Source organism: Microcaecilia unicolor, chromosome 7 (assembly GCF_901765095.1).
Source record: "Microcaecilia unicolor chromosome 7, aMicUni1.1, whole genome shotgun sequence".
In the NCBI taxonomy this organism is placed as follows: Eukaryota; Metazoa; Chordata; class Amphibia; order Gymnophiona; family Siphonopidae; genus Microcaecilia; species Microcaecilia unicolor.
In genome coordinates, this window is record NC_044037.1 from 308,924,085 (window position 1) to 308,949,183 (window position 25,099).

General features: G+C 43.7%; 1 protein-coding gene across 1 annotated transcript in view; it reads right to left on the reverse strand.

Moving 5' to 3' along the window:
- LOC115475152 (adenylate cyclase type 10-like) overlaps window positions 1-25,099 on the reverse strand; it is a 155,007-nt gene that overhangs the window by 52,814 nt on the left and 77,094 nt on the right. Inside the window, exons 12-15 of the mRNA XM_030210893.1 lie at window positions 19,103-19,292; window positions 8,854-8,909; window positions 8,304-8,475; window positions 318-510 (exon numbers count right to left, since the gene is read on the reverse strand). Coding sequence (XP_030066753.1) covers window positions 318-510; window positions 8,304-8,475; window positions 8,854-8,909; window positions 19,103-19,292 — 611 coding nt within the window. The remainder of the gene's footprint in view (window positions 1-317; window positions 511-8,303; window positions 8,476-8,853; window positions 8,910-19,102; window positions 19,293-25,099) is intronic.

Here is a 25,099-nt window from a genome sequence, read left to right on the forward strand (position 1 = left end):
ACTCAGCTACCCGTCTTTAGATCAAAGGTTTTTGTGGCCGATGATGAACAGAGGACTAAATTGAAGTCCGTTTTCGCTCTATTAGATCATGCTGATCTAGGAGCTCTGTGTGAGGCCATTTTTCCTTTTATAACAATATTCATATCGAGTGCATTTTCAGTTTGTGGAAGTTTTGAGTAATTGATCTTATGGTTTTTTGGAAGCCATATTAACAGTGCATTGCAATGCATTAATTTTACAAAGCCAGTAAACCATGGGAGATAGAGCATCGTCTAACCCAGCACAGCGTACAGATGCAGTCCTATAGTCAGCTTTACCTTGACCAGGAAGAGACTATTGAGAAGACAAAGAAGTTTTTCATTATCTGCGCCTGGAATTTTGTTTTGCAGCACTTTTTCCCGCTCAGCATATCCTTTGCATACATCGATACGCAGGAACATGGCCATCAGGGTCTGCATGGTATAAAGTGGTTGAGTCTTGTTCATCTTTGCTAGTTCCATTGCCACTACCCTGTGAACCAAAACAGATGAAACAGAAGGAAAATGTTAATATTTGTATTTCTACAAACTCTTAGAATTCGAGATGAGTGGAATATAAGTGGATTACAAAGAAAACATCATAAACAATTAAATGCAAAGTAAACTAAAACATACAAGGCACGCAGACATACAAAGATGGCCACACAATCTCCAAAAAAAAGGGGTAATTATAGGCTAGTTCAACTTATTCAGCATAAAGAACTGAAGGGTCCTTTTACAAAGGCGCACTAGCGTTTTTAGAGCACACTAAATGCTAGAGACACCCAAAGAAATATAAGGGCGTCGAAGTCGGTAAGGAAGGAAGAGAGGGACTTAACAGGGAGGTGGTAAATGACTGCAACTCTGAGTGGCAGCGGATAGAATAGACGGATGGAGTGAACTTCAAAGGATGAGAAGCAGTGAGATTGCGGTAGGAGGAGGGGTTGAAAACTACAAGAGGGAGAGAGTAGTAACCCGATGCCTCCTCCGCGGCCAACTGGGCAGGGAGTGTGGGAGAAAAGATAACCTCCATGGCATAGGGCCGCGATTGAGGCAGAGTCGTCGGGGGTGAGCCAGGTTTCAGTTAAGGCGAGCAGGGCATAAACTGGGAATAATATCCTGCTGCAATTGGCTTGTGTTCACAGTGGTCCTATTAGGGGCAAAAGAGACAGTAGCTTCCGACACTTTAGCCCTTCAGTACACATATCCTTTTCCAAAGACACATTTACAATCACCAACAATTTCTTCCCTAAGCCCATTTCTGCTGCGTTCACCAACCCTGATGAACATGGGTCTAGCACGAAGATAGAGGAATTCATTCCACTCAGAAATTGTATTAATCGACATTCATTATTACCCACCGAAAATGTGACCAAACTTCATATTATATTACATTACAAAATAAGCTTATAACCCACTACTACCACCTCAGTTCTAAGCACATCACAAAATAATGTAACTAATCAAACACTGGGAATTATGTATCAAATAAGAAAAATCTATTAAATTTCTTATCCATTAATAAATGTACACAAAACAAGTACGCTTTCAAATATTTCCTAAAAAGTGATAAGATTTAGAGGGGCATTTTCGATTTGACATCTAAAACCAATTTTGGACATTTTGCTGAAAAGGTCCAAAAATCAAGTTGGGAACATAGCGATTTTTGAACCAGAAAAACATCTATCTTTTTGTTTTGAAAATGCCCATTTTCTAGATGTTTTGTGCTCAGTGAATTTTTCTTTTGTGACCATTTTTGAAAAAAAAAAATCCAAGGCAAAAAGGCCCCAAAACAAGCTATTGAGACCACAGTGACATCCTAGCAGAGCAGTGGGCACCCTAGGGGGTACTGCAGTTGACTTCACATAAAAGGTCCCAGGTACACATCACACTGTTATCCACTTATATTGTATGAGGAGCCCTCCAAACCCCACCAAAAGCCTACTGTACCCAACTGTACACCACTACAATAGCCCTTGTGTCATCTATATGTAGGTACAGTAGGTTTTTGGTGGGTTTTTGAGGGCTGACACTTTTCACCACAAGGAGCTGCCTGTGCCTGAAGTGGGAATCAAACTCAGTTCCCCAGGACCAAAGTCCACCACCCTAACCACTAGGCCACTCCTCCTGCCAAAGGAGGAAAAAAGGAACCTTTTAGTAGAAAGTTACTAAAATGTACATTCATCTTTAACCTCAAACAAATTACTACAGATATCCCATTATAATTTATTAACATTTTACAAATATATAGCTAAGGGGCTCATTTTTGAAACAGAAAAACGTCCAAAAAAAGTCACAAAGCAGCAGAATGACTTGCAAAAACGTTTTGAATCCTTATTTTCAAAACCCATTCTAAGATGATTTTCTATGCAGTTCATCTAAATCTCAAGGGGTCGTGTTAGAGGTTTCTTTTGGGCAGGCTAATGGAACATTTTACAAGTGTACAGGGCAAAGAAATATGTATTAGGCTGGACCTGTTTCAATAATGACTAAGTGCCAAAGAGGTGCCCAAACTGACAAAGGTGACCACTGTAGGGACCCCCCCCCTTAATCCCCCAGTGGTCACTGACCTCCTCCCATCCCCCCTAAGAGGTGAAAGTGACAGTACATCCCAGACTCTATATCTGCAGCTGTCATAATGGGCTTCAAGGAGGTCCCTGGAGTAACCTAGAGAAGGGGACCCAGATTCATGCCCCTCCCTAATTGGTACACTTGTGGTGGAATGTGTGAGCCCTCCAAAACCCACCAAATACCTACTGTACCTACATACAGGTGACATCTACAGGCTTAAGGGCTACTGTAGGGGTGTACAATTGGGTACAGTACATTCTTAGCTATTTCTGAAGGGCTGACTATAAAATATAGGGGGGATATGATGAGATGTGTACTTGGGACCTTGGATATTTTTTGTTTGAAAATGGCCCTTAAGGAAAGACGCACTGAGCACAAAAATGTCTAATATAGGGTGATTGTCGAACCAAAAAGAGAGATGTTTTTCTGGTTTGAAAATGGCCATGGTTGGCACTGGGTTTTTGGAAGTTTTCCCTCAGATTCTATATATTGCACCGAGATTTCCGTGCAGAAATTGAACTGTATTCCACAACAATGCACATAACTTAATTAGTTAACAAGCTAATTAGCACTGATAATTGAATGTTAAGCAATCAGCACTAATTGTCATTAATTAGAATTTAAGTGCTCTACCCTTTAAGCGTAAATTCTAATGCGCGCTGCTGAAAATGGGGTGTGGCTATGGGCATGGAATACCAAAAAAGTACACGTAGGGTTGTAGAATGCACCAAGTTTTACTTGGCGTAAATAGCCACACTTAGACTTAGATGCTATCATGGCTGCTCACCACATCCTATAAACTGCGTGGAAATTTAGTCTTATTCTATAAAATGCGCCTAAATTAAGGCACATTGTATAGAATGTGCTTAGGTGAATTTCATTTCAGCACTGAATATGTAGAGCATGTAGTCCTTTTTGCAAAGTGTCCAAAGTCCAAAATTGGATGTAGACATCATATCAAAAATGCCCCTCTAAGTGTGTATTGGTGCAATGGTTTTATTTTTGACAGGTTTATTTATTTATTTATTTATTTATTTATTGCATTTGCGGGCTCAATGTGGCTTACAATATATTGTGAATGATGGAAATACAATTTGTTGCATTACGATTATGGGTTACATAGTGAAGAGTAATGGGAAGACAAAGTCAAAGTCAAAATATCATTTGGGAATGGAACAGTGGAATATAACAATGGGGAATTGATAGGGCGATAAAACAATAGCAAGAGGGTAGAGTATTAAGTGTGATGAAAATGCGGGGGAAGAGAACTCAGAAGAGAGTGTACTGATGCATTTCTATTAGTGTGTGTGGGCTTCATGTGTTTTGGTCCTTGCAGTATATTTTCTCAAAGAGATGAGTCTTCAATAGTTTGCGGAAGTCGGTAAGTTCGTAGATCGTTTTCAGGTTGCGTGGTAGTGTATTCCAGAATTGCGTGCTCATATAAGAGAAGGTTGATGCATGCAGTACTTTGTATTTTATGCCTTTGCAGTTAGGGAAGTGGAGATTGAGGAGAGTTCGGGATGATCTTTTGGCATTTCATATAGGTTAATGATTGAAATGCACAACATTCTTTTTTTCTTATATTTTTTTATTTTTTATGCACTGAGGGCCTCGTTTACAAAGCCACGCTACCGATTCTCAGTGCGTTCAATTCCTTTGGGCTTCCTACTACTACTTGACATTTCTAAAGCGCTACTAGGGTTACGCAGCGCTGTACAATTTAACATAGAAGGACAGTCCCTGCTCGAAGAGCTTACAATCTAATGGACAAATGTACAGACATCAAGTAGTGGCAGTCAAATTGGAGCAGTCTAAGGTTAGGTGCCGAAGGCAACATTGAAGAGGTGGGCTTTGAGCAAGGATTTGAAGATGGGTAGGGAGGGGGCTTGGCGTAAGGGCTCAGGAAGTTGATTCCAAGCATAGGGTGAGGCGAGGCAGAATGAGCGGAGCCTGGAGTTGGCGGAGGTGGAGAAGGGTACAGAGAGGAGGGATTTGTCCTGTGAGCGGAGGTTACGGGAGGGGACGTAAGGGAAAATGAGGGTTGAGAGGTAATGAGGGGCTGCAGACTGAGTGCATTTGTAGGTAAGAAGGAGAAGCTTGAACTCTATGCGGTATCTGATCGGAAGCCAGTGAAGTGACCTCTCATTTGCTGCATGGGAGTCGCTAGCGCGGCTTTGTAAAAGAAGCCCTGAATAATGATATTGTGTTAAACAGGCACTATTTCTTAAAAAGCTTTTACGTTGATGTTTGAAAAGATTGAAGACATTTGTAGGCTGATATAATCTATTGCAAGAAGTTTGTAGTTTGAATTAATGTTAGATATAGGGACCTTTTTACTAAAGGACGTTAAGCTCTTGGGGGTCCTTTTTCTAAGGCACGGTTGGCCTAATGCGGGCATATCACACTGTCGCGCAACGTGCTGAGGCATCCCATGCTAGTTTCCCACTGAGCGCACACTAATGGGGCACTTTTACTAAGCTGCAGTAGGTTCTACTCGTGTGTAGCGCGTGCCCAAATGAGACTAGCGCCAGGCCAGTGTGCCCTCCTTGCGGTAATTTCAGATTTGGCGTGCACCCATAAGACATGGATGAATTATTTATTTATTTCCTCCTAGGCACGCAAGTTCCAGTGGTAATCGGCACTTGGTGCGCAGTGACCAGTCACCGCGTGTGTAGCATGTGAGCCTTTACCACTAGATCAATGGGTGGTGTTAAGAGCTACTACCAGCAAGTTCATCAGACCTATTTGCTCAATTCCTACTTTTAAATTCAAATTCCAGTGGTGGCCAATCTCCTCACAGAAGAACCCTATTTCTCATCTAGCCAGGGTCCAAGAGGTTTCAAAAGATGATCAGGTGCTATTTGTTTTCACAGGTCTAACCTGATTCCTCTCAAACAAGAGCAAAAAGTGATCAGAACAAGAAACCAGGTGAATCTCCAAATTACTCATATTACCCAATCACTTTTCCATCACATTACAAAATATCAAGAGTCTAATAAACCCCAGCATGACATGGGGGAAACCACTGTTTGCTCTGGGATTGGTAGCATGGAGTGTTGCTACTCTTTGGGTTTCTGCCAGGTACTTCTGGCCTGGATTGGCAACTGTTGGAAGCGACTGGGCTAAATGGACCATATCGCTCTGACCCAGTATGGCTACAGTATTCTTATGTTCTTAACATTATGGGACACACTCTCCCCAAATTGCTTAAATCCAAAATCACCCATCCTCTGCACAAACTCATAAAATATCTTATGCATTCCTTGTTCTAAATTAAGATCCCCTAAGGCTATGGTTATGGTTACGATTGTCTTCATTTGATCTACCACCTTTCTTGTAATGAATGACAAAGCATTTTACATAGAACAAAAACAGACAATAACACCACTTCAGCAACCAGTTCGGAGAATTAAGGCCCTGTTTACTAAGCCACACTAGGGGCGAGTGCACCTTAGTAAACAGAGTCTTTAATTTTCTGAGTACTTCATATACAGATTAAACGATAAGATTGATGCCAGTCTCTGGGGAGCCCTCAAGTCTAATGGATAAACCGCTGAGACAATCTCATCATCATTTTTCGATTCTGCAGATATGAAACAAATCAAGCCAACACTTTTCCCTTTATCCCAAAACACCAAAGCTGGTTTAAAAGTGCGGTATAATTCACTGTATCAAAGGCTGATGAAACATCAAGATTGACCAAATAAAATGTGGTAATACTGTCCATTCCTGTCTTAAGCACATCAACAGTCAACATTAAAAGTTGTCGGTGTTTATGTCCCTTCCTAAAACCAAATTTATGGGCATTTAACAATTAAACGAATGACACTAACTGATTTAACACCAGCTTCTCAATCATAGACTGATATAATCAAAGGATCTAAGGATTTTTTTTAAGTTTTAGGTTTAAGGTTTAAGTTTTAGGTTTAAGAGTTGTAACCTTCAACTGATCAGTACGTCTGCCTTCACTCAATGACTTGTTGATTAACACAGTGAGAAAAGGGACAATTCTCTCACCCAAACTACATGAAACTTCAACAGATAGTCTAGAACTAGACTAACTCCAACCCTTTCTCCTCTACGTCTTTAAAATGTTCCCAACAAGGTTGATCTGCAGACAACACACCTCAAAAGCTTCTTGTTTAGGTGCTAAATGTTATATTACCTTGTTGCGTGGTTCTAGCGCACATGGATTCAGGCTGAGTATTACCGTTGCTAGACTACTCCCAGGACTGCTTGGAGAAATGTACCACCCACCCATTGGATGATCTGCATGCCTACATTAAGTTGGATGCTTATCTTTGCCATGTAAATGAAAATAGATTTAATCAAGTGTTAGACAATCCTCCTTGAAGTTAAGGATATGGAAGAATTTGGAAGTGTGTGTTAAAACGTTTAGCTGGATACATGGGGAAAGAGGCCATTTTAAAAGCCATTTACTGAGGTAGCCTAGTGGTTAGTGCAGTGGACTTTGATCCTGGGGAACTGAGTTTGATTCCCACTGTAGCTCCTTGTGACTCTGGGCAAGTCACTTAACCCTCCATTGCCCCTGGTACAAAATAAGTACCTGAATATATGTAAACTGCTTTGAATGTAGTTGCAAAATCCTCAGAAAGGCGGTATATCAAGTCACATTTCCCCTTTCCTCTGCTTGTTAAAAATATGTGTAGGTTTCCATACTTTTAGTGGGATTGATGGGGAGGAAGCATTTTATGGGGAGGTGAGAGGAAAAAGAAAGAAGATGGGTAGATTTGAATTAAAAATCTATGTCCATTTTCCAGTAAATGTTTACATACAGAAATATCTAGTGAACCGTCTACAGAAGCTTTGTACCTCTAAGCATAGTTTGCCTTTGAAAATTAACATGGAGGTAAGTGTGGATTTCGCAGCTGTGTGGACTCTCTGAAAACTCCCATTATGAGGTTGGCTTCCTACAGAACCTATGAGTCTCTGCTTTATTTACAGAAAGAATGTGAGCTTTGTTCTGCTGGATTTTTGAAGAAAGAAATGGAGCTTACACTGCAGCAGCTGTTGTGTCGGTGATCTGAGATAGGTAAAATGTTTTGGGAACTGACACACCTTCTCATGGTTCATACCCAGATACGCTAACCGCTGTTATCACATCCTGTTTGCCGGAGAACGTGGTTAACAGCAGTTAGCGCAGTGCTTCCCAAACCTGGTCATGGACACACCCCAGCCAGTCAGGTTTTCAGGATACACAAAATGAATATTCATGAGAGAGATTTGCATGTAGTGGAGGCAGTGCATGCAAATCTCTCTCATGAATATTCACTATGGGTATCCAGAAAACCTGGCTGGAGTGCCTCCAGGACCAGGTTTGGGAACCACTGGGTTAGCGTATCTGGGTTTAAAAAAGGTTTGGACGAATTCCTGGAGGAAAGTCCATAGTCTGCTGTTGAGGCAAACATGCTTGCCCTGGGATTGGTAATATGGAGTGTTGCCACGATTTGGGTTTCTGCCAGGTACTTGTGACCTGGCTTGGCTACTGTTTGAAAAACAGGATACTGGGCTAGATGGACCCAGTATGGCTACTCTTAAGTTCTGATGTTCATTTACACTTTTAAAAACTAGGTTAGAGGATTATACAGTGGGGTAAACTTACATACAATCCCTATGATTTTAGTAAATAAAAACTAGCTCTTTGTTGGTTTGTGAGTCATCATTATTTTATTTTTTTTGCATAACATTTCTCACCTGTGGCCTTGTCTCACTGTTAGGAAATTTATCTCTGCCAATAGTAAGCTCTTCCCATATCCACTGGGCCCTTCATATATGATGGCTCGGTGGCAATTCAGCTGAATGCTGCTCTTACAGTTTATAAAACGTTTCAGAGCTATGTTGAACACCTCTATCTCCTTCTCGCGACCTGTGAGAAAATGATGGAACAGTGTCTGATCAGTACATGGACTGCATTGCATGTTATAGCAGCTGGCTACTTACTGAGAAGTTCTGAGCGAAGAGGACATTTCTCTGGGTAAGTGATATTATTTTGCTCTGTGCTTGGTAACTTAAAGGTTGGGTTTAGAAGAGGAATTGTATGAAATTGATAAATACAGTTAGAATTTAAAAAAAAAAAGAAAAGAAGCCAACTTTATTAACTAGTTTCCACACCCTTTTCCCCACAGTCACTAAGGAGACAAGCCAGCAGTGTTCAGTCTAAGACTAAACTTAGTGAAGAAAGAAAACTGAAGACATCTACTGACTCTTAGCTATGATAATCCAGAGAAATCCAGTCACCACTTACCTAGCAGAGGGTAATTCGGGTTTCTCTCTGTGCTCAGATAGGATTTACCAATTGTTCTGTATTTGGAAGAGAACGATGGGAAGTCAGAAGTTAATTCAACTCAGTCCATTCTCAGTCACGCTTATTGAAAAAAAAAAAACAACAACAATAATTTTCCACATTCTGTGCTCATGGGAAAAAAAGTTGTCATAAGATAAAACCAGTAAATGCCAAAATTAGACAGAAAAAAAGCTACATATAAAATACTTGCCTGATATTCAGCAGAAAAAGCCACTGTGATGTTTTCCATATAGTCAGAGCCCTGTATACACCACCGTCCTAATCTGTAATTATGTACTAACATGCCATTACAAGGGGGGCTTTCATAGGGGAGGGGCAGGACCAAGGAAACAACAGGGCAGTCTGTCTGCAAACTCCAAAATGTCAACAAAAGTGGAGCAGAACAGACGAAAACAGTCCAAATAAGTTTAATATTGGTTAACAAACTGACAATCCCCAACACGGGCCATGTTTTGACCACACATGGTCTGTATCGGGGCTACAACCAAAAATAAACACATACATATTACTAATAACCCTACCGATCTAACTTAAATGCCTAGATTGTGCTCTTGCCCCAAACACTGGATACACCATGAATGGGTGTCAGCCCCAGAGATGGGTCATTGCAATGGGAACTTTACAGATGCAGGCTGAGAAATGAGGAGGGCCAATGCTGCTCCTTCAAATCTTGGACAAGTCATTTATCCCTCCATTGAATCAGGTACAAAACATAAATTGTAAGCCCTTCAGGGACAGGAAAATATCTTCTGAACCTGATTGAAACTTGCCTTGAGCTATTACTAAGAAAGCTGCGAACAAAATTCAAATCCAAAATCCAGTACCAGGCATACTGTGAAGTAATACAAAACACTACAACTGTCACTCGGGACCTAAAGAGCAAGTCTGCCATTCCACGAGTCGCACAACAAGCACCTACTTAGGAAAACACAGCACCACAACACTGCAATAGGTACTAGAACATCATTAAACCCTATTGGAAAACTAAAGTACTACTACTACTACTACTACTACTAACTAACATTTCTAAAGCGCTACTAGGGTTACGCAGCGCTGTACAATTTAAACATAGAAGGACAGTCCCTGCTCAAAGAGCTTACAATCTAAAAGACAAGTGAACAATCTAGAGGACGAGTGAACAGTTAATCTGATAGGGTGGATAGATTGGGGCATTTTATATTTCTCGAGCGGTTAGGCGCCGAAGGCAGCATTGAAGAGGTGAGTTTTAAGCAGAGATTTGAAGATGGGTAGGGAGGGGGCATGGCGTATGGGTAAAGGAAGATTGTTCCAGGCATAGGGTGAGGCAAGGCAGAATGAGCGGAGCCTGGAGTTGGCAGTGGTGGAGAAGGGAACTGAGAGAAAGGCTTTGTCCTGTGAGAAGCCAGATTACTACAGATCCATCCTGCACAGTTAATGCGAACACAGAACCATGTCTCTTTCGTATATACAGAACACAGACAAACCCTCAAGCAGTACAAAGTAGTTAACTGCAAATTAAAAATAAAAATATGTAGACAAATATTAAACTGAACCCCCACGAACAGAAATCAGAGAAAAAGTGATGCATGTCCCCCTGTAAAAATAAAGATGGCAGATGAACATTTCAAAAAGCAGACATATTCCAATCACTACACTATAAGTTAACAAATAAGCAGTGCTGTTCCTGGCCTGGATGGCACCCGGGGCGGAGCGCCGATGCGCGCCCCTCCCCCCTAAATTACACCCCACCCCCTCCGGAAAAATGACACCCCCCCCCGAGTGCACGCCGCTGGGGGGGGGTGCCGCGGTGAGCGCCTGCTCCGAGTTCGCTAAACTTCACTTCGCTGCAGCTCCCTCTGCCCCGGAACAGGAAGTAACCTGTTCCGGGGCAGAGGGAGCTGCAGCGAACGAGTGACGAAGTTTAGCGAACTCGAAGCAGGTGCGCGCCGCGCCACCCCCCAGCGGCGTGCACCCGGGGCGGACCGCCCCCACCGCCCCCCCCCCCTTTGTACGCCATTGCAAATAAGACAAAAAATGAAAAACACGGTGATACCATTTTATTGGACTAAATACATTTTTCAATTAGCTTTCAGAAGCCAAAACCTCTTTCCTCAGGTCAGGACAGTATACTGCTGTTAAGGTATTCTGTTCTGATATGAGAAAGGAGGGTTGGGTCTCCAGTCAAAAATGTTTAGTCCAATAAATATCACCTTATTTCCATTCTCTATATTTATTAACACAGCTACACTATTTTATCCTAAACTAAAAATAAAATTATTTTTTTTCTGTCTTTGATGTCGGCCCATTTAATTTTTCTAATTGTGTTGGTTCCAGTCTCTTGTATCTGGTTTTCTCACTGTCTTCCTCTCTTGCCAAGATTTCCTATCCATTTGTCATTTTTCTTTCCTTTCTACTCCTTTTCCTTTCAGCTTTCTTTAATTTATTTTTCTCTGTCCAGATTTAATTCTTTGCTAATATACAGTCTTCAATTTCCCTTTTGTTTTTGTTTGTTAGTTTTACTGTGCCTGTCTACAGCTTGCATTTTCTTTCCCTCATTCTGGGTCTCCTATTTCACTAACTCTATTGTCTTTCTTCCTCCCCTATCCAGCATTTGCCCCTCTCTCTCCCATTTCCATACATGTACCCTCTTTCTCTCCCCACTTTCTTCCAGTGTATACCCTCTTTCTCTCCCCCTTCTCTCTAATGTGTGCCCTCTTTCTATCTCCCTTTCCATTCAGCATGTGCCTTTTATTCTCCCCCATATAGCATCTACCCTCTCTCCCCTCTTCTGTCCAACATCTGCTCCCCTTTCCATTCAGCATCTGCCCCCTCTCTCTCCCTACTTCTATCCAGCACCTGCCCTTTTTCTCTGTTCCCCTTTCATCCAGCATCTGCCCCCTCTGTCTCTCCCCCTTTCCATCCAGCATCTGCCCCCTTTCATTCAGCATCTGCCCCTCTGTCTCTCCCCCTTTCCATCCAGGATCTGCTCCCTATCTCTTTCCCTTTCCATCCAGCGTCTGCCCCTCTCTCTCCCCATTTCCATCCAGTGTTTGCCCCCCCCTCCTCTCTCTCCCTTTTCTCTCCAGTGTCTGCCCCCTCTCTCTCTCCCTTTTCTCTCCAGTGTCTGCATCTCTCTCCCCATTTCCATCCAGTGTTTGCCCCCTCTCTTTCTCCCTTTTCTCTCCAGTGTTTGCCCCCTCACGCTCTCCCCTTTTCATCCAGTGTCTGCCCCTCTCCCTCTCCATCCAGTGTCTGCCCCCTCTCTCGCCCCCTTCCATCCAGAATGTGCCCCCTCTCTTCCATCCAGTATATTTCCCTCCTCTCTCTCTTTTTCCATCCAGCGTCTGCCCCTTCTCTCTCTCCCCCTTTCCATACACTGTCTGCCCTCTCTCTCCCTCTTTCCATCTAGTGTCTGCCCCTTCTCTTCCTCTTTCCATCTAGTGTCTGCCACTTCTCTCTTTCCCCCTTTTCATCCAGCATCTGCCCCATCTCTATGTCTCCCTTTCCATCCAGTGTCTGCCCCTCCTTATCTCCCCCTTCCAGCCAGCATCTGGCCCCTCTCTCTCCTCTCTTCCATCCAGCATCTGCCTTCTCTCTCCCTCCCACGTCATCCAGCATCTGCTCCCTCTTCCCCGTACATCCAGCATCTGCCCCTTCTCTCCCCCCTTCCATCTGGCATCTGTACCTCTATTCCCCTCATCCAGCATGTGTCTCTCCCCTTCCCCCTACATCCAGCATCTGCCACCTCTCTTCCCCCTACATCCAGCATCTGCCCCTTCTCTCCCCCCTTCCATCTGGCATCTGTACCTCTATTCCCCTCATCCAGCATGTGTCTCTCCCCTTCCCCCTACATCCAGCATCTGCCACCTCTCTTCCCCCTACATCCAGCATCTGCCCCTTCTCTCCCCCCTTCCATCTGGCATCTGTACCTCTATTCCCCTCATCCAGCATGTGTCTCTCCCCTTCCCCCTACATCCAGCATCTGCCATCTCTCTCCGCCCTTCCATCCGACATGTCCTCGCTCTCCCCCTCATCCAGCATCTGTCCCGCCTCTACCCCCTACATCTAGCATTTGCCACCTCTCTCCCCCTTCCATCCAGCAGGTGCCCTCTCTCCTCCTCACCCAGCATCTGTTCCCTCTCTCCCCCTCACCCAGCGTCTGTCCCTCCTCTCCCTCCTACATCCAGGATCTGCCACCTCTCCCCCCTTATTTATTTATTTATTTATTTATTTATTATATTTGTACCCCGCGCTTTCCCACTCAAAGCAGGTTCAATGCGGCTTACATAGTAATTGGGATTACAAAGTATTGGTGGAGAGAAATAAGTTGAGTATTATCGGAGTAATAAAAGAAATAGGAATGTAGGAATGCAGGGATGAGGGGAGTAGGAGAAGTATGAGCAAGGGTAAGTGAGCAATTGGAGGGTAGATGAGGCGGAGGGGGATGGGCAAGAGTGAAGGGAGTAGGAGAGGTGTGAGTAAGGGTAGGTGAGCATTGGGGGAGGGGTAGATGAGGCGGAGGGGGATGGGCAAGAGTGAAGGGAGTAGGAGAGGTGTGAGTAAGGGTAGGTGAGCATTGGGGGAGGGGTAGATGAGGCGGAGGGGGATGGGCAAGAAGGAAGGGAGTAGGAGAGGTGTGAGTAAGGGTAGGTGAGCATTGGGGGAGGGGTAGATGAGGCGGAGGGGAATGGGCAAGAGTGAAGGGAGTAGGAGAAGTATGAGCGAGGGTAAGTGAGCAATTGGAAGGTAGATGAGGCGGAGGGGAATGGGCAAGAGTGAAGGGAGTAGGAGAGGTGTGAGTAAGGGTAGGTGAGCATTGGGGGAGGGGTAGATGAGGCGGAGGGGAATGGGCAAGAGTGAAGGGAGTAGGAGAGGTGTGAGTAAGGGTAGGTGAGCATTGGGGAGGGGTAGATGAGGCGGAGGGGGATGGGCAAGAGTGAAGGGAGTAGGAGAGGTGTGAGTAAGGGTAGGTGAGCATTGGGGGAGGGGTAGATGAGGCAGAGGGGAATGGGCAAGAGTGAAGGGAGTAGGAGAGGTGTGAGTAAGGGTAGGTGAGCATTGGGGGAGGGGTCGATGAGGCGAAAGGGGATAGAACAGGGGATAAGCAGGGGAAAATGAGGCAGGAGATGTAGTCTAGGTCATTGTAATTGTCTCCTGGATATGTGATGAATAGATGGGTTTGTGGGAATTAATCTGGATCGTTTGGGTAGGCTTGCATGAATAGATGGGTTTTTAGTGATTTCCGAAAGGGCAGATGGTCACTGAGTGATCGGATTGGTCTGGGGAGGGCATTCCAGAGTCGGCTGCCTAAGAAGGAGAAGTTGGATCCATAATAGGTTTTGTACTTGAGTCCTTCCATCCAGCATCTGTCCCCTCTGTCTCCCTCATCCAGCATCTGTCCCTCCTTTTCTACCTACATCCAGTGTCTCCCACCTTTCTCCTCCCTTCCATCCAGCATCTGTCCCCCTCCTCCTCCTACATTCATTGTCTGTCCCCATCCCCCTATATCCAGCGTATACCCTCTTTTTCCACCCCACCCCCCAACATGCAGCAGCTACCCCCTCTCTTCCCCTCCTACTGGACACCCCCACCACCACAGGCATACCAGGCTCTCCCCACTCCCACCCAACATGCCACTGCCACAACTACCACTGCTGCTGCTGTTTCAGCAGTGGTGGCAAAAACAAAGGAAAAGATCGTGGGGCTGCACTGTTCCCACTCGCAGCTGCAAGCTCTGCCTTGGAACAGGAAATAATGTCAGAGGAATGTGGGACCCTTATACACATTCTTATCTCTCCCTTAGACTACTGCAAGTTGCTTCTCACAGGTCTCCCATTAAGCCATCTCTCTCCTCTTCAATCTGTTCAAAATTCTGCTGCACGACTTATATTCCGCCAGTGTCGTTATGCTCATATTAGCCCTCTCCTCAAGTCACTTCATTGGCTCCCTGTTTCCACATGCAGTTCAAACTCCTCTTATTGACCTATAAGTGCACTCACTCTGCAGCTCCTCAGTACCTCTCCATTCTCATCTCTCCCTACATTCCCCCCTCCCCCCCCTGGGAACTCCATTCACCCGGTAAATCTCTCTTCTCTTCCACTGCTAACTCCAGACTCCGTTCCTTTTATCTTGCTGCACCATATGCCTGGAATAGACTTCCTGAGCCAGTACGTCAAGCTCCATCTCTGGCCGTCTTCAAATCTAAGCTAAAAGTTTACCTTTTTGATGCTGCTTTTAACTCCTAACCCCTATTCACTTGTTCAGAACCCATGTCGGTTTTATCATTCCCACCTTACCTAATTCCCATATTCTTTATTTGTCCCATTTCTGTCCTAATTAGATTGTAAACTCTGTTGAGGACTGTCTCTTACATGTTCAGTGTACAGCGCTGCATACGTCTAGTAGCACTATAAAAATGATTAGTAGTTGTAGGGACCGGCAGCTGCGAGCAGGAACAGTGCAGCGGCCCCATGATTTTTTCTTTCATTTCTTGCCGCCGCTGCTGAAACAGCAGCAGCAGCGGGGTGTTGGGTGAGAATGGGGAGAGACTGGTGCGCCTCCTGCTCCCTCCAGATTTTTGGGGGTGTCACGGCACCTATGGCTCCCCCCGTTCTGATCCCTATGCTCAGGCCTAAGTAGGCCTTCAGAGCCGAAAAAGAAAGAAAATGTTTTAATGGGGAAAAAATTCTAAGACGTGTATAAGAAAGGTAGACTTGCTACAAAAAGAAGATTATGAGAAACAAAGCCAAAAATTCCTGTGAGGGAAGGCACCAGATCAGAAAAAAAAAACAATGCGCTGAAGAGAACCTCAGGCAAATGTGACCTTTCTTCATTGCAGATGAAGAAAGACTGTCGAAACTCGAGCGGGAAGGCACCCATGCATTCACAGTGGAAGCGCTGCCTCGCACTCTTAAAGTGAAACTACACTAGGCAGTGTATTAAATTAGGTCTTATATACCACTAAAATCCCCTTTCCAGGGTTCAGTGCGGTTTACAACGATAGTTTACATGACTTAGAGCATCAATTGCCTTGCCTATATTAGCACAATGCAAGAGAGAGTGAAGCTATGAACAGTCAGAGTGAGGGGAGAGAAAGTCAGCCATCTTGCGACTCGTACTATGGCAGTTAATTGTGTGGTGGATTTAGGGAATAAAAACGACTTTAGTTTCTTCCTAAAGCTGAGGTAGTTGCAATCAGTTCTAACAGCAATGGGAAGTGAGTTCCATAGAGAGATCCCTAAAACTGGGAATAGTTAAAGTGGAGAAAAAAGGCTTCAGTAACACCACCCAGCCATCCAGAATTTCTCTGTCTATAAGGCAAACCATCATTTCGCCAAAAAAACTCCAATCAGTCATACAGCAAGCTTAAACTTGAGCTGTTAAAGAAAAAGGCTTTTGTTTCCTAAAGAACTTGTCGCCATAAATAACGTCTCTATATTTGTCTAGTCTCGCTTGTTTGAATGATGGAATTTCGAGTAGACTCTGGCTGTGCGACCTTGGGGAACACGATTTTCTTTCTTTTACATATGTGTAAAAAAGCTGTCTCCCCTGTCTTTATTAATCAGGCAATGTTCATTTGTATATTTAATTTATTTATAAAACAAATCCCTTTGCATCCAAAGTTCAGTGCTGCTTACAACTTACACATGTGGAGAGGCATTTTCAATAGAATGTCCAAGACAGAACTGGGACGTCCTGCTCATAACGTCCACAAAAAAAGTCCATCTCACACAGTGGCGTAGCAAGGGGGGGGGGGCGGGAGGGGCGGTCCGCCCCGGGTGTCAGCTCGGGGGGGGGGTGCTCCCTGCCAGCTCCCCCCCCTCGGCGCATCGACACCCCCCCCAGTGCCCACCCTCCTCCGTCCAACCAGCTCCCCCTACCTTTAAAAAAATATTGGAATCCGAAGCGAGGCGCAGCACCTCGCGCCTGCACGTAAAAGAAATGTGCAGTGTCTCATTGGGCCTTCTCTTGCTCTTTCTGTCTTGCCCTTGCGGAAATAGGAAGTTGCGTCAGCGGAGGGCGGGACAGACAGAGCGAGGGAAGGCCCGATGAGACGGTGCACATTTCTTTTACGTGCAGGCGCGAGGATTCCGATATTTTTTTAAAGATAGGGAGCTGGTTGGTCGGAAGAGGGTGGGCACTGGGTCAGGAGGGGTGTCGATGCGCCGAGGGGGGGTATGTCATCGTGCTGCACCCAGGGGGGGGGGGTGCAACGGCGAAACCGCCCCGGGTGGCAGCCCCCCTCGCTATGCCACTGATCTCACAACAATTTTTGAACAGGAAAGATGTCCAGATTTCCCGTTCTAAAATACACAGGGGCGTAGCCAAACACCCATTTTTGGGTGGGCCTATACCCAAGATGAGTGGGCAGAATCCCGCCCCGTCCCACAGGTGATTTGGTCTCTCCTTCTCTCGCCTGCAGGCCATATGGTCTCTGAAACATCCCCCATCTCCCGCATATCTTTTAAATGGCAGATTTTCACCTGCATCGAGCAGCAACTGATACAAACTGCTTGCACTGGCCCCACAGCCTTCCCTCTAACATATTCCTGCCTATGCAGAAACAGGAAGTTGCATCAGTGGGAAGGCTGTGGGCCCAACATTAGCAGGCAAAGATCTGCTATTTACAAGGTATGCAAGAGGGACAGTTGTTGAGAGTTTTCAGCTGGTGGGGATCGGGAATCCCTGCCAGCCACATCATAGGAGTGTTGCTACTAGGTGGGCCTGAGCCAAAGTGAATGGGCCTGGGCCTACCTGGGCCCACCCTTGGCTACGCCACTGACACAGAAGGATGTCCTTACGCTGGAAACATCCATCCTGAACAATCATTTTACAACTAAGGGGGTCTTTTACAAAGGCATGCTAGGAATATATGGGCGTTTCTAACGTTTAGCGCATGCTCATTTTTAATGCGTGCTAAAAGCGCTAGCGTCTTTGTAAAAGGGTCCCTGAAACATTTAAATTATAAATAGGAGACAACAAGGTACAAGGACGTCTGTATGGCAGCCGCACAGGCATTCTTGAGAAATAGAGGAGTGCAGACTCTAACCCAAGGGGCATAGGCTCAAATTCCAGTGATCCCTCCAGGAACAGGAACATGCCTCCTGTACCTAAATGTACAGTATTTCAATAGCCTCCAGGTTTGCAGGTGGCTTATATATTCAGGTACAATAAGTATTTTTCTGTTCCAGGAGGGAGCCCCTGGAAAATCAATTAACGGTTATAGTGGAATATGAACCCGTGTCCCTTGGTTTACAGTCTACTGCACTAACCGCTAGGCTACTCCTCTGACCTGCTTGCTATTTTGTTTGGAATGGCCATAATTCCTGGTTTTACTTTCAGGGAAGAGAGAGAGAGGGCCAGCATCCACTGGAGGATTAAGGAGGTGTCATTTTAGAGGTCAGCTGCTCAAATCAGAGCATCTTTTTGTAACTGCAACAAGTCTTGATAAAAATGTCCTTCTTTTTTAGAAATGGACGTTTCTTACCTCTTCAAAAATTGCTGTCGGATGTCCTACTTTTGCGACTTCCCTAGTCCCGCCCAAAACAAGCCCACAAAATGCCCGTTGCTATTTAAACAAACTGCAATGTGAAAACACCAAAATTCTGACTTTCCAAAATCAGGATTTGGCCATTTTTAGCAGATGGACCTTTTTTTAGACATTTTGAGATGTCCATCCGCTTTGAGCACCATAACCCGACTAAAAACAAGCAACATAATCTGCTGCTTAATTTGAGACTTTGCCTGTCCAAATGCCCCTCCGTATCCCCTTGTTGCCCTTCCTAGTTTCACTTTTTCTTATTTTGTCTCTGTATTTTCTGGTTTGTAGCTATTCTGCTTGTGCTCTATCTATTTTCACTGCCTTGCTAACATAACTGATGCAAATATTTGTAGCCACTTCAATTTATTGCCATCAGTTAAGCCCACACCCCAAATCCCAGGGCCATAACTGTTCAGGATAGAAGGCCCCTTATGGGTGGTAGACAGACTAAAATTCAAGCAGGCAATGAATAAAGAACTGAGAAGGCAGTGTTACATTCCCCCCATGATTTGAATGTGTGGAGAGAAGCAGTGGGGACCAGGAATCAAACTGGGAACTGGAAGTAAAGAATCAGGGAGGGAGGAGAAAGGAACTTCCAATTCCCAGACTCACAGCAAATTCCAAAATATTACCACCAAGGAGAGACCAGAAAGCTCAAAATGCACTCACGTTTTCTCTTTGTTGCCCAAATATTGGTAAATCGTGCCAGGATTAGCCACTCCTTTCATGACCTTTTCAGGCAGCTCATTGAAGAAATAGGGTGGCAGCTTACTATCCCGGTAAGTTTCTTCATCACACGACACAATCCCAGGGTAATACATCATCAAACGTGCAGCCAGGTTCACCTTTCTCCCGATAACTTTCTCAAGGGGACAAAGGGGGAAAAAAGGGTATTATCTAATTACTTCAAACACAGAGACATGTCAATGGTCAGATAAGTCCAAATTTGTGATAAAATTTTAAGAAGACTAAGTTTGAATTTTGTATTTGATAAGAATATTAAAGCTGATCATCCCACAATTTATTAGAGCCTATAAAGATTAAGGTGAGCCACGGACAGTTGCTCGTGTGAAACGAGTCGCCACTGAGGCTCACGTGGTTTGATAGAGCATCATGTTCAAAGTATATAATTGTTAGCACTGGGCTGTTGTCTGTGGATTATTGTGGCCTCCGCTACATAGGATTTGGATTTGACTTTATTTATAAGCATGAAACAGGTGACCATTAATAAAAAGAAGCAAGGAATAGTTTATAACAGGGTGCCCAAATGAAGGGCAGTTTTATAGTAGGGTATAGTGGTAATAGACTAGACTATTGTACGATGTAAACAGATCAGCTAACCCTAAGAACATCTGCTGTCCTTTAATGGACCTCGATATCTTGCACATGCACTGTTAGTTTTATGTTATTTAAGTTGCTTTCTTCCGATCATGCAGTATATATGTGATCACTATATGCTCACTGAGGGGAAATCCCATAAAAGGAATTAAGCAAAACATGCCTATCTGGGTCTTTTCCGGCTGACCCAGACAGGCAACATATGAATCAGAAAGAAACACTGTTATTTAACTATTGTAAGGGGTTGGAAAAAAGCCTGACTAAAAGAGGGCTGAGGCAGGGGCTCAAGGAACAGGTGTTCTTAAGGAAGAAAAAGTTTCACCTCACAGGTTCCTAGTAGACATGAGATTCGCCCCCTAGTGGCCAAGAGGCCAGTCAGAATACTGACTAGGGGTAGGAACTACCATCTCCAGAATCCATCACTTCCTATGCAAGACTCTCAGGAACTGGAGGGCGGGGGAGATGATTGGGAAATGGTCTCTGATCAGGGTGATGAGAAGCAGCTGGGGGAACCCTGTGGGGAGGAGGCTATAGAATATGATAAAATGGAGGCAGTTGGTGCTGGGGGAGGAGCGTGTGGAGATTTCAGCATTAGCGCGGACCCAAGGGGGTAAAGTAAAAGGTTTTCTGGCTGCTACAATACCTGAACTGTTTAAGATTGGGGAAAAAAGGCTGGTGCAGTTGGGAAGGAACCTGTGGAGGAGGCTAGCCTGGTAAATTACCCAAGGGGGCAGAAGGGAGTGCTATGAAGGGATGAGTTATGAGGAAGAAATGAAATGAAACTGTGTTGATGAATGACCTGAGACTGGGTTGTTGAAATGAAATGATGGTGAAAAGCTAAAGAAACTGACAAACTGCTGGAAAGTATAAAGCCGTGTCAGAAGAAGCTGGACAACAATTAAATCTTCCTGAGGAAGAGAGCTCGAACTGTGTTGGGGAAAGTGGAATCAATGTGTGAAGTAAAAGTTGTGAACTGTGTGACTAAAGATTATGCAAATAAAACACCAAACTTATAAAAAGTATTGGAGTTGCTGCGCATTTTTGGTGAACACTATCGTAAAGATAACTGGGGTAGCAGCCATTTGAGAGGAGTGTCGGAACCGGAGGGTGCAAAGTAAGGACAGTACCATGGTTGTAGCCTCCTAGCCAACAGTGAATCTGGAGAAGCTAAGTTGTGTCAGCCTTGGCTGGTCGGTGGAAGAGGGACCAGCCGACACTATGCTGCAAAGTTCCAAAAATTAAACTCAATCTCTAGGGCTGATTAGTCATTGGAGACCTCCCTGACATCACTCCTGATTTTACCCGCTGGTCGGAGGGACTTCCCCAAGTGACTGGGCCAGGATGTTATTTCTTGCAGTTATGCATAATTAATATCAGCTATAAATCTGTTGCATTTGCTTTTAAAAGCTTGGTGTTAGTTGTAAATAAACTGCATTTATCTTTAGAAAAGTTTGTGCGCTCTCCTTTCCCTTCTGGGCATTGTTCCAAGTCAAAACATCTGGCATTACGCACAGGATACGATGTTTAGGAGGTGAAAACCACAAACCAGTGAAATGCCTCCTGAGAGGGTGGAAGTAAAAAAATTTATTCCATGGTGGAATGTAAAATTATTCAGAGAATTAGCTATAACATGGGCAGAAAATGGTGCGATAAGGAAGGAAGAAATAGATGGCGAATATATGGGACAACTCTGGAATATGTACAAACAAATGGGATTGGGCAGAGCTGTAAGAATAAAATAGGTTCAAGAAGTACCCACTTCTCTTTCTGCAGATTATCAAACAGAAATTAAAATTATTCTTGGGGAAAACACATGAGGATATAGGAAAAGGGGATAGAGTTCCAAAATATCATGACACTCCCAGATAGAAGAAATTACAGCGTCACAGTTTATCGCAGATCGAGGTGACTGTGGATTGGATTCAACTGGCATGACTGATGGAGCAAAGATTTGGATCACAGATCCGGATAAACAAAATTCAAAACCAGGTAAAATATTTGCAGCTGGAACAGATAATACAGTCCTGGTGATCAAATCAGGACAGCATAAGTGGATGTGTGTTAATAAAGATAGATGTTACTTAAGAGTGTGATATGTACCTTTAGCATTAGCTTTGGAGTAAGTATAAACAGGAAATCCAATACGTTAGTGTTTAACTTTCAAAATGGAGACTATGATAAAATGAGAAGAACAGTGAAAAAAAAAACTTAGAGGAGCGGCTGCGAGGGTCAAAAATTTACATCAGGCGTGGATGATGTTCAAAAATACCATCCTGAAAGCCCAGGCCAAATATATTCCGTGTATTAAAAAAGGACGGAGGAAGGCCAAACGACAGCCAACATGGTTAAAAAGTGAGGTGAAGGAAGCTATTAGAGCTAAAAGAAAATTCTTCAGAAAATGGAAGAAGGTACCAACTGAAAATAACAACAAACAGCATAAAGAATGTCAAGTCAAATGCAAAGCACTGATAAGGAAGACAAAGAGGGAGTTTGAAAAAAAGATTGCGTTGGAGACAAAAAACACACAGTAAAACTTTTTTTTAGGTATATAAAAAGCAAGAAGCCAGCAAAAGAATCGATTGGACCGCTAGATGACTGAGGGGTAAAAGGGGTGATCAGGGAAGACAAAGCCATAGCAGAGAGATTAAATTAATTCTTTGCTTTGGTCTTCACTGAGGAAGATTTGGGAGAGATACCCCACTGACCAACATAAAAATACTGGTCACTTGCGACACAATATAACCAAAGACTGTAACGGACATTACCTGACTCTTCTTCCCCCTTTCCCTCTCTAAGTTTCCCCCAACTGTTTCCTACCATACATATACTTCATTATACCAAAATATCACTTCATTCATACTATGTATTTATTCAAACCGTAACCGGCAATGTGTAAGCCACATTGAGCCTGCAAAAGGTGGGGAAAATGTGGGATACAAATGTAACAAATAATAATAATACCGGTGCCAGAAATGGTATTCAAAGCTGACGACAGAGAAACTGAAGGAAATCTGTATAAACCTAGAGGATATAATGGGGTAATTTGACAAATTGAAGAGTAGCAAATTTCCTGGACCGGATGGTATTCATCCCAGAGTATTGATAGAATTGAAAAATGAACTGGCAGGACTATTGTTAGTAATATGTAATTTATCTATAAAATCGATTGTGGTATCAGAAGATTGAAGAGTAGCCCATGTAACAACAATATTTAAAAAGGTTCCAGAGGGGATCCGGGAAATTATAGACTGGTGAGCCTGATGTCGGTGCTGGGCAAAATGGTAGAGACTATTATAAAGAGCAAAATTACAGAGCATATTCAAAAGCATGGATTAATGCGACAAAGCTAACACAGATTTGGCCTAGTGGTTAGAGAGGTGGACTTTGGTCCTGAGGAACTGAGTTCAATTCCCACTTCAGGCACAGGCAGCTCCTTGTGACTCTGGGCAAGTCACTTAACCCTCCATTGCCCCATGTAAGCCGCATTGAGCCTGCCATGAGTGGGAAAGCACGGGGTGCAAATGTAACAAAAAAAATTACATTTCCTTGAAGGGGTGAACAAACATATGGATAAAGGTGAGTCAGTCGATATTGTGTATCTGGATTTTCAAAAGGCTTTTGACAAAGTACCTCATGACAGACTCCAGAAGAAATTGGAGAGTCATGGGATAGGAGGTAGTGTTCTATTGTGGATTAAAAACTGGTTAAAAGATAGAAAACAGAGAGTAGGGTTAAATGGTCAGTGTTCTCCATGGAGAAGAGTAGATAGTGGGTTTCCCCAGGGGTCTGTGCTGGGATCGCTGATTTTTAACATATTTATAAATGATCTAGAGAAGGGAGTAACTAGTGAGGTAATTAAATTTGCTGATGACACAAAGTTATTCAAAGTTATTAAATCGTAAGAGGATTGTAAAAAATTACAAGAGAATCTTACGAGACTGGGAGACTGGGCGTCTAAATGGCAGATGACGTTTAATGTGAGCAAGTGCAAAGTGATGCATGTGGGAAAGAGGAACCCGAATTATAGCTAAGTAATGCAAGGTTCCATGTTAGGAGTCACTGACCAAGAAAGGGATCTCAGCGTCATTGTTGATGATACGTTGAAACCCTCTGCTCAGTGTGCGGCGGTGGCTAAGAAAGCAAATAGAATGTTGGGTATTAGGAAATAAATGGAAAACAAAAGTGGGGACGTTATAATGCCTTTGTATTGGTCCATGGTGCGATTCAATTTTGTTCAATTCTGGTCGCCGCATTTCAAAAAGATATAGTGGAATTAGAAAAGGTACAGAGAAGGGCGACAAAAATGATAAAAGGAATGGGATGACTTCCCTATGAGGAAAGACTGAAGTGGCTAGGGCTCTTGGTGAAAAGACAACTGAGGAGAGATATGATAGAGGTCTATAAAATAATGAGTGAAGTGGCTCGGGTAGACGTGAATCGGTTTACTCTTTCAAAAAATACTACAACTAGGGGGGCATTCAATGAAGCTACAAAGTAGACCGTTATTAAATTGACTTGGGAAAATTCACTGCTTATTTCTGGGATGAACAGCATAAAATGTATTAAACTTTTTCAGGATCTTGCCAGGTATTTGTAACCTGGATTGGCCACTGTTGGAAACAGGATGCTGGGCTTGATGGACCTTCGGTCTGTCCCAGTGTGGCAATACTTATGTATTTATATACCTTTTATAATTTCAGGCATTATTCTGCCTTTTTGTCATGTGTACTCGCTGGACATCCTTTGGATGTTTACCAATTCCCAGATGTTGCATGTGAAGATTGAACCATACGCAATATGAGCATGGAGAAACGAAAGTCAACCAAGGCAGCAGGATAATTTCCTTTGGAAAGCCAACAAGCCATGTATTATAGCTACCGTTACGTGCAGCCACTGTGACTGGACTCTGTTTACACGTAGTCACTATTATGTGTGAATAATCAGGATGAGATACAATTGAAATTAATTAATCAAACTGGTCTACATTGTTGTTACTTTACAGAATTGTTCGGGAAACTACTTCAAGAGGAATATTGGAATATATACTGTATGTACAATGCAGGCAGAAGAACAATGAATATAACTCAAGTATGATGTTGGAAACGTTTTAGACCTTAGATTGTTTTAATGCCACCCCCTATTTTAGATCACACTGTTCCACGGTTAGGCAACTTTGCTAATGCAATTTACAACAATATGGCAAATATTCCCTCCACATATGAATTAGTGACTTTTTACACATACCACTTCTGTACATTTTAATGTGAGTTTTACAGCCTCACCCCCCACATACCACTGTTGAGTTAAACGAGAATGGTATGTTGGGAG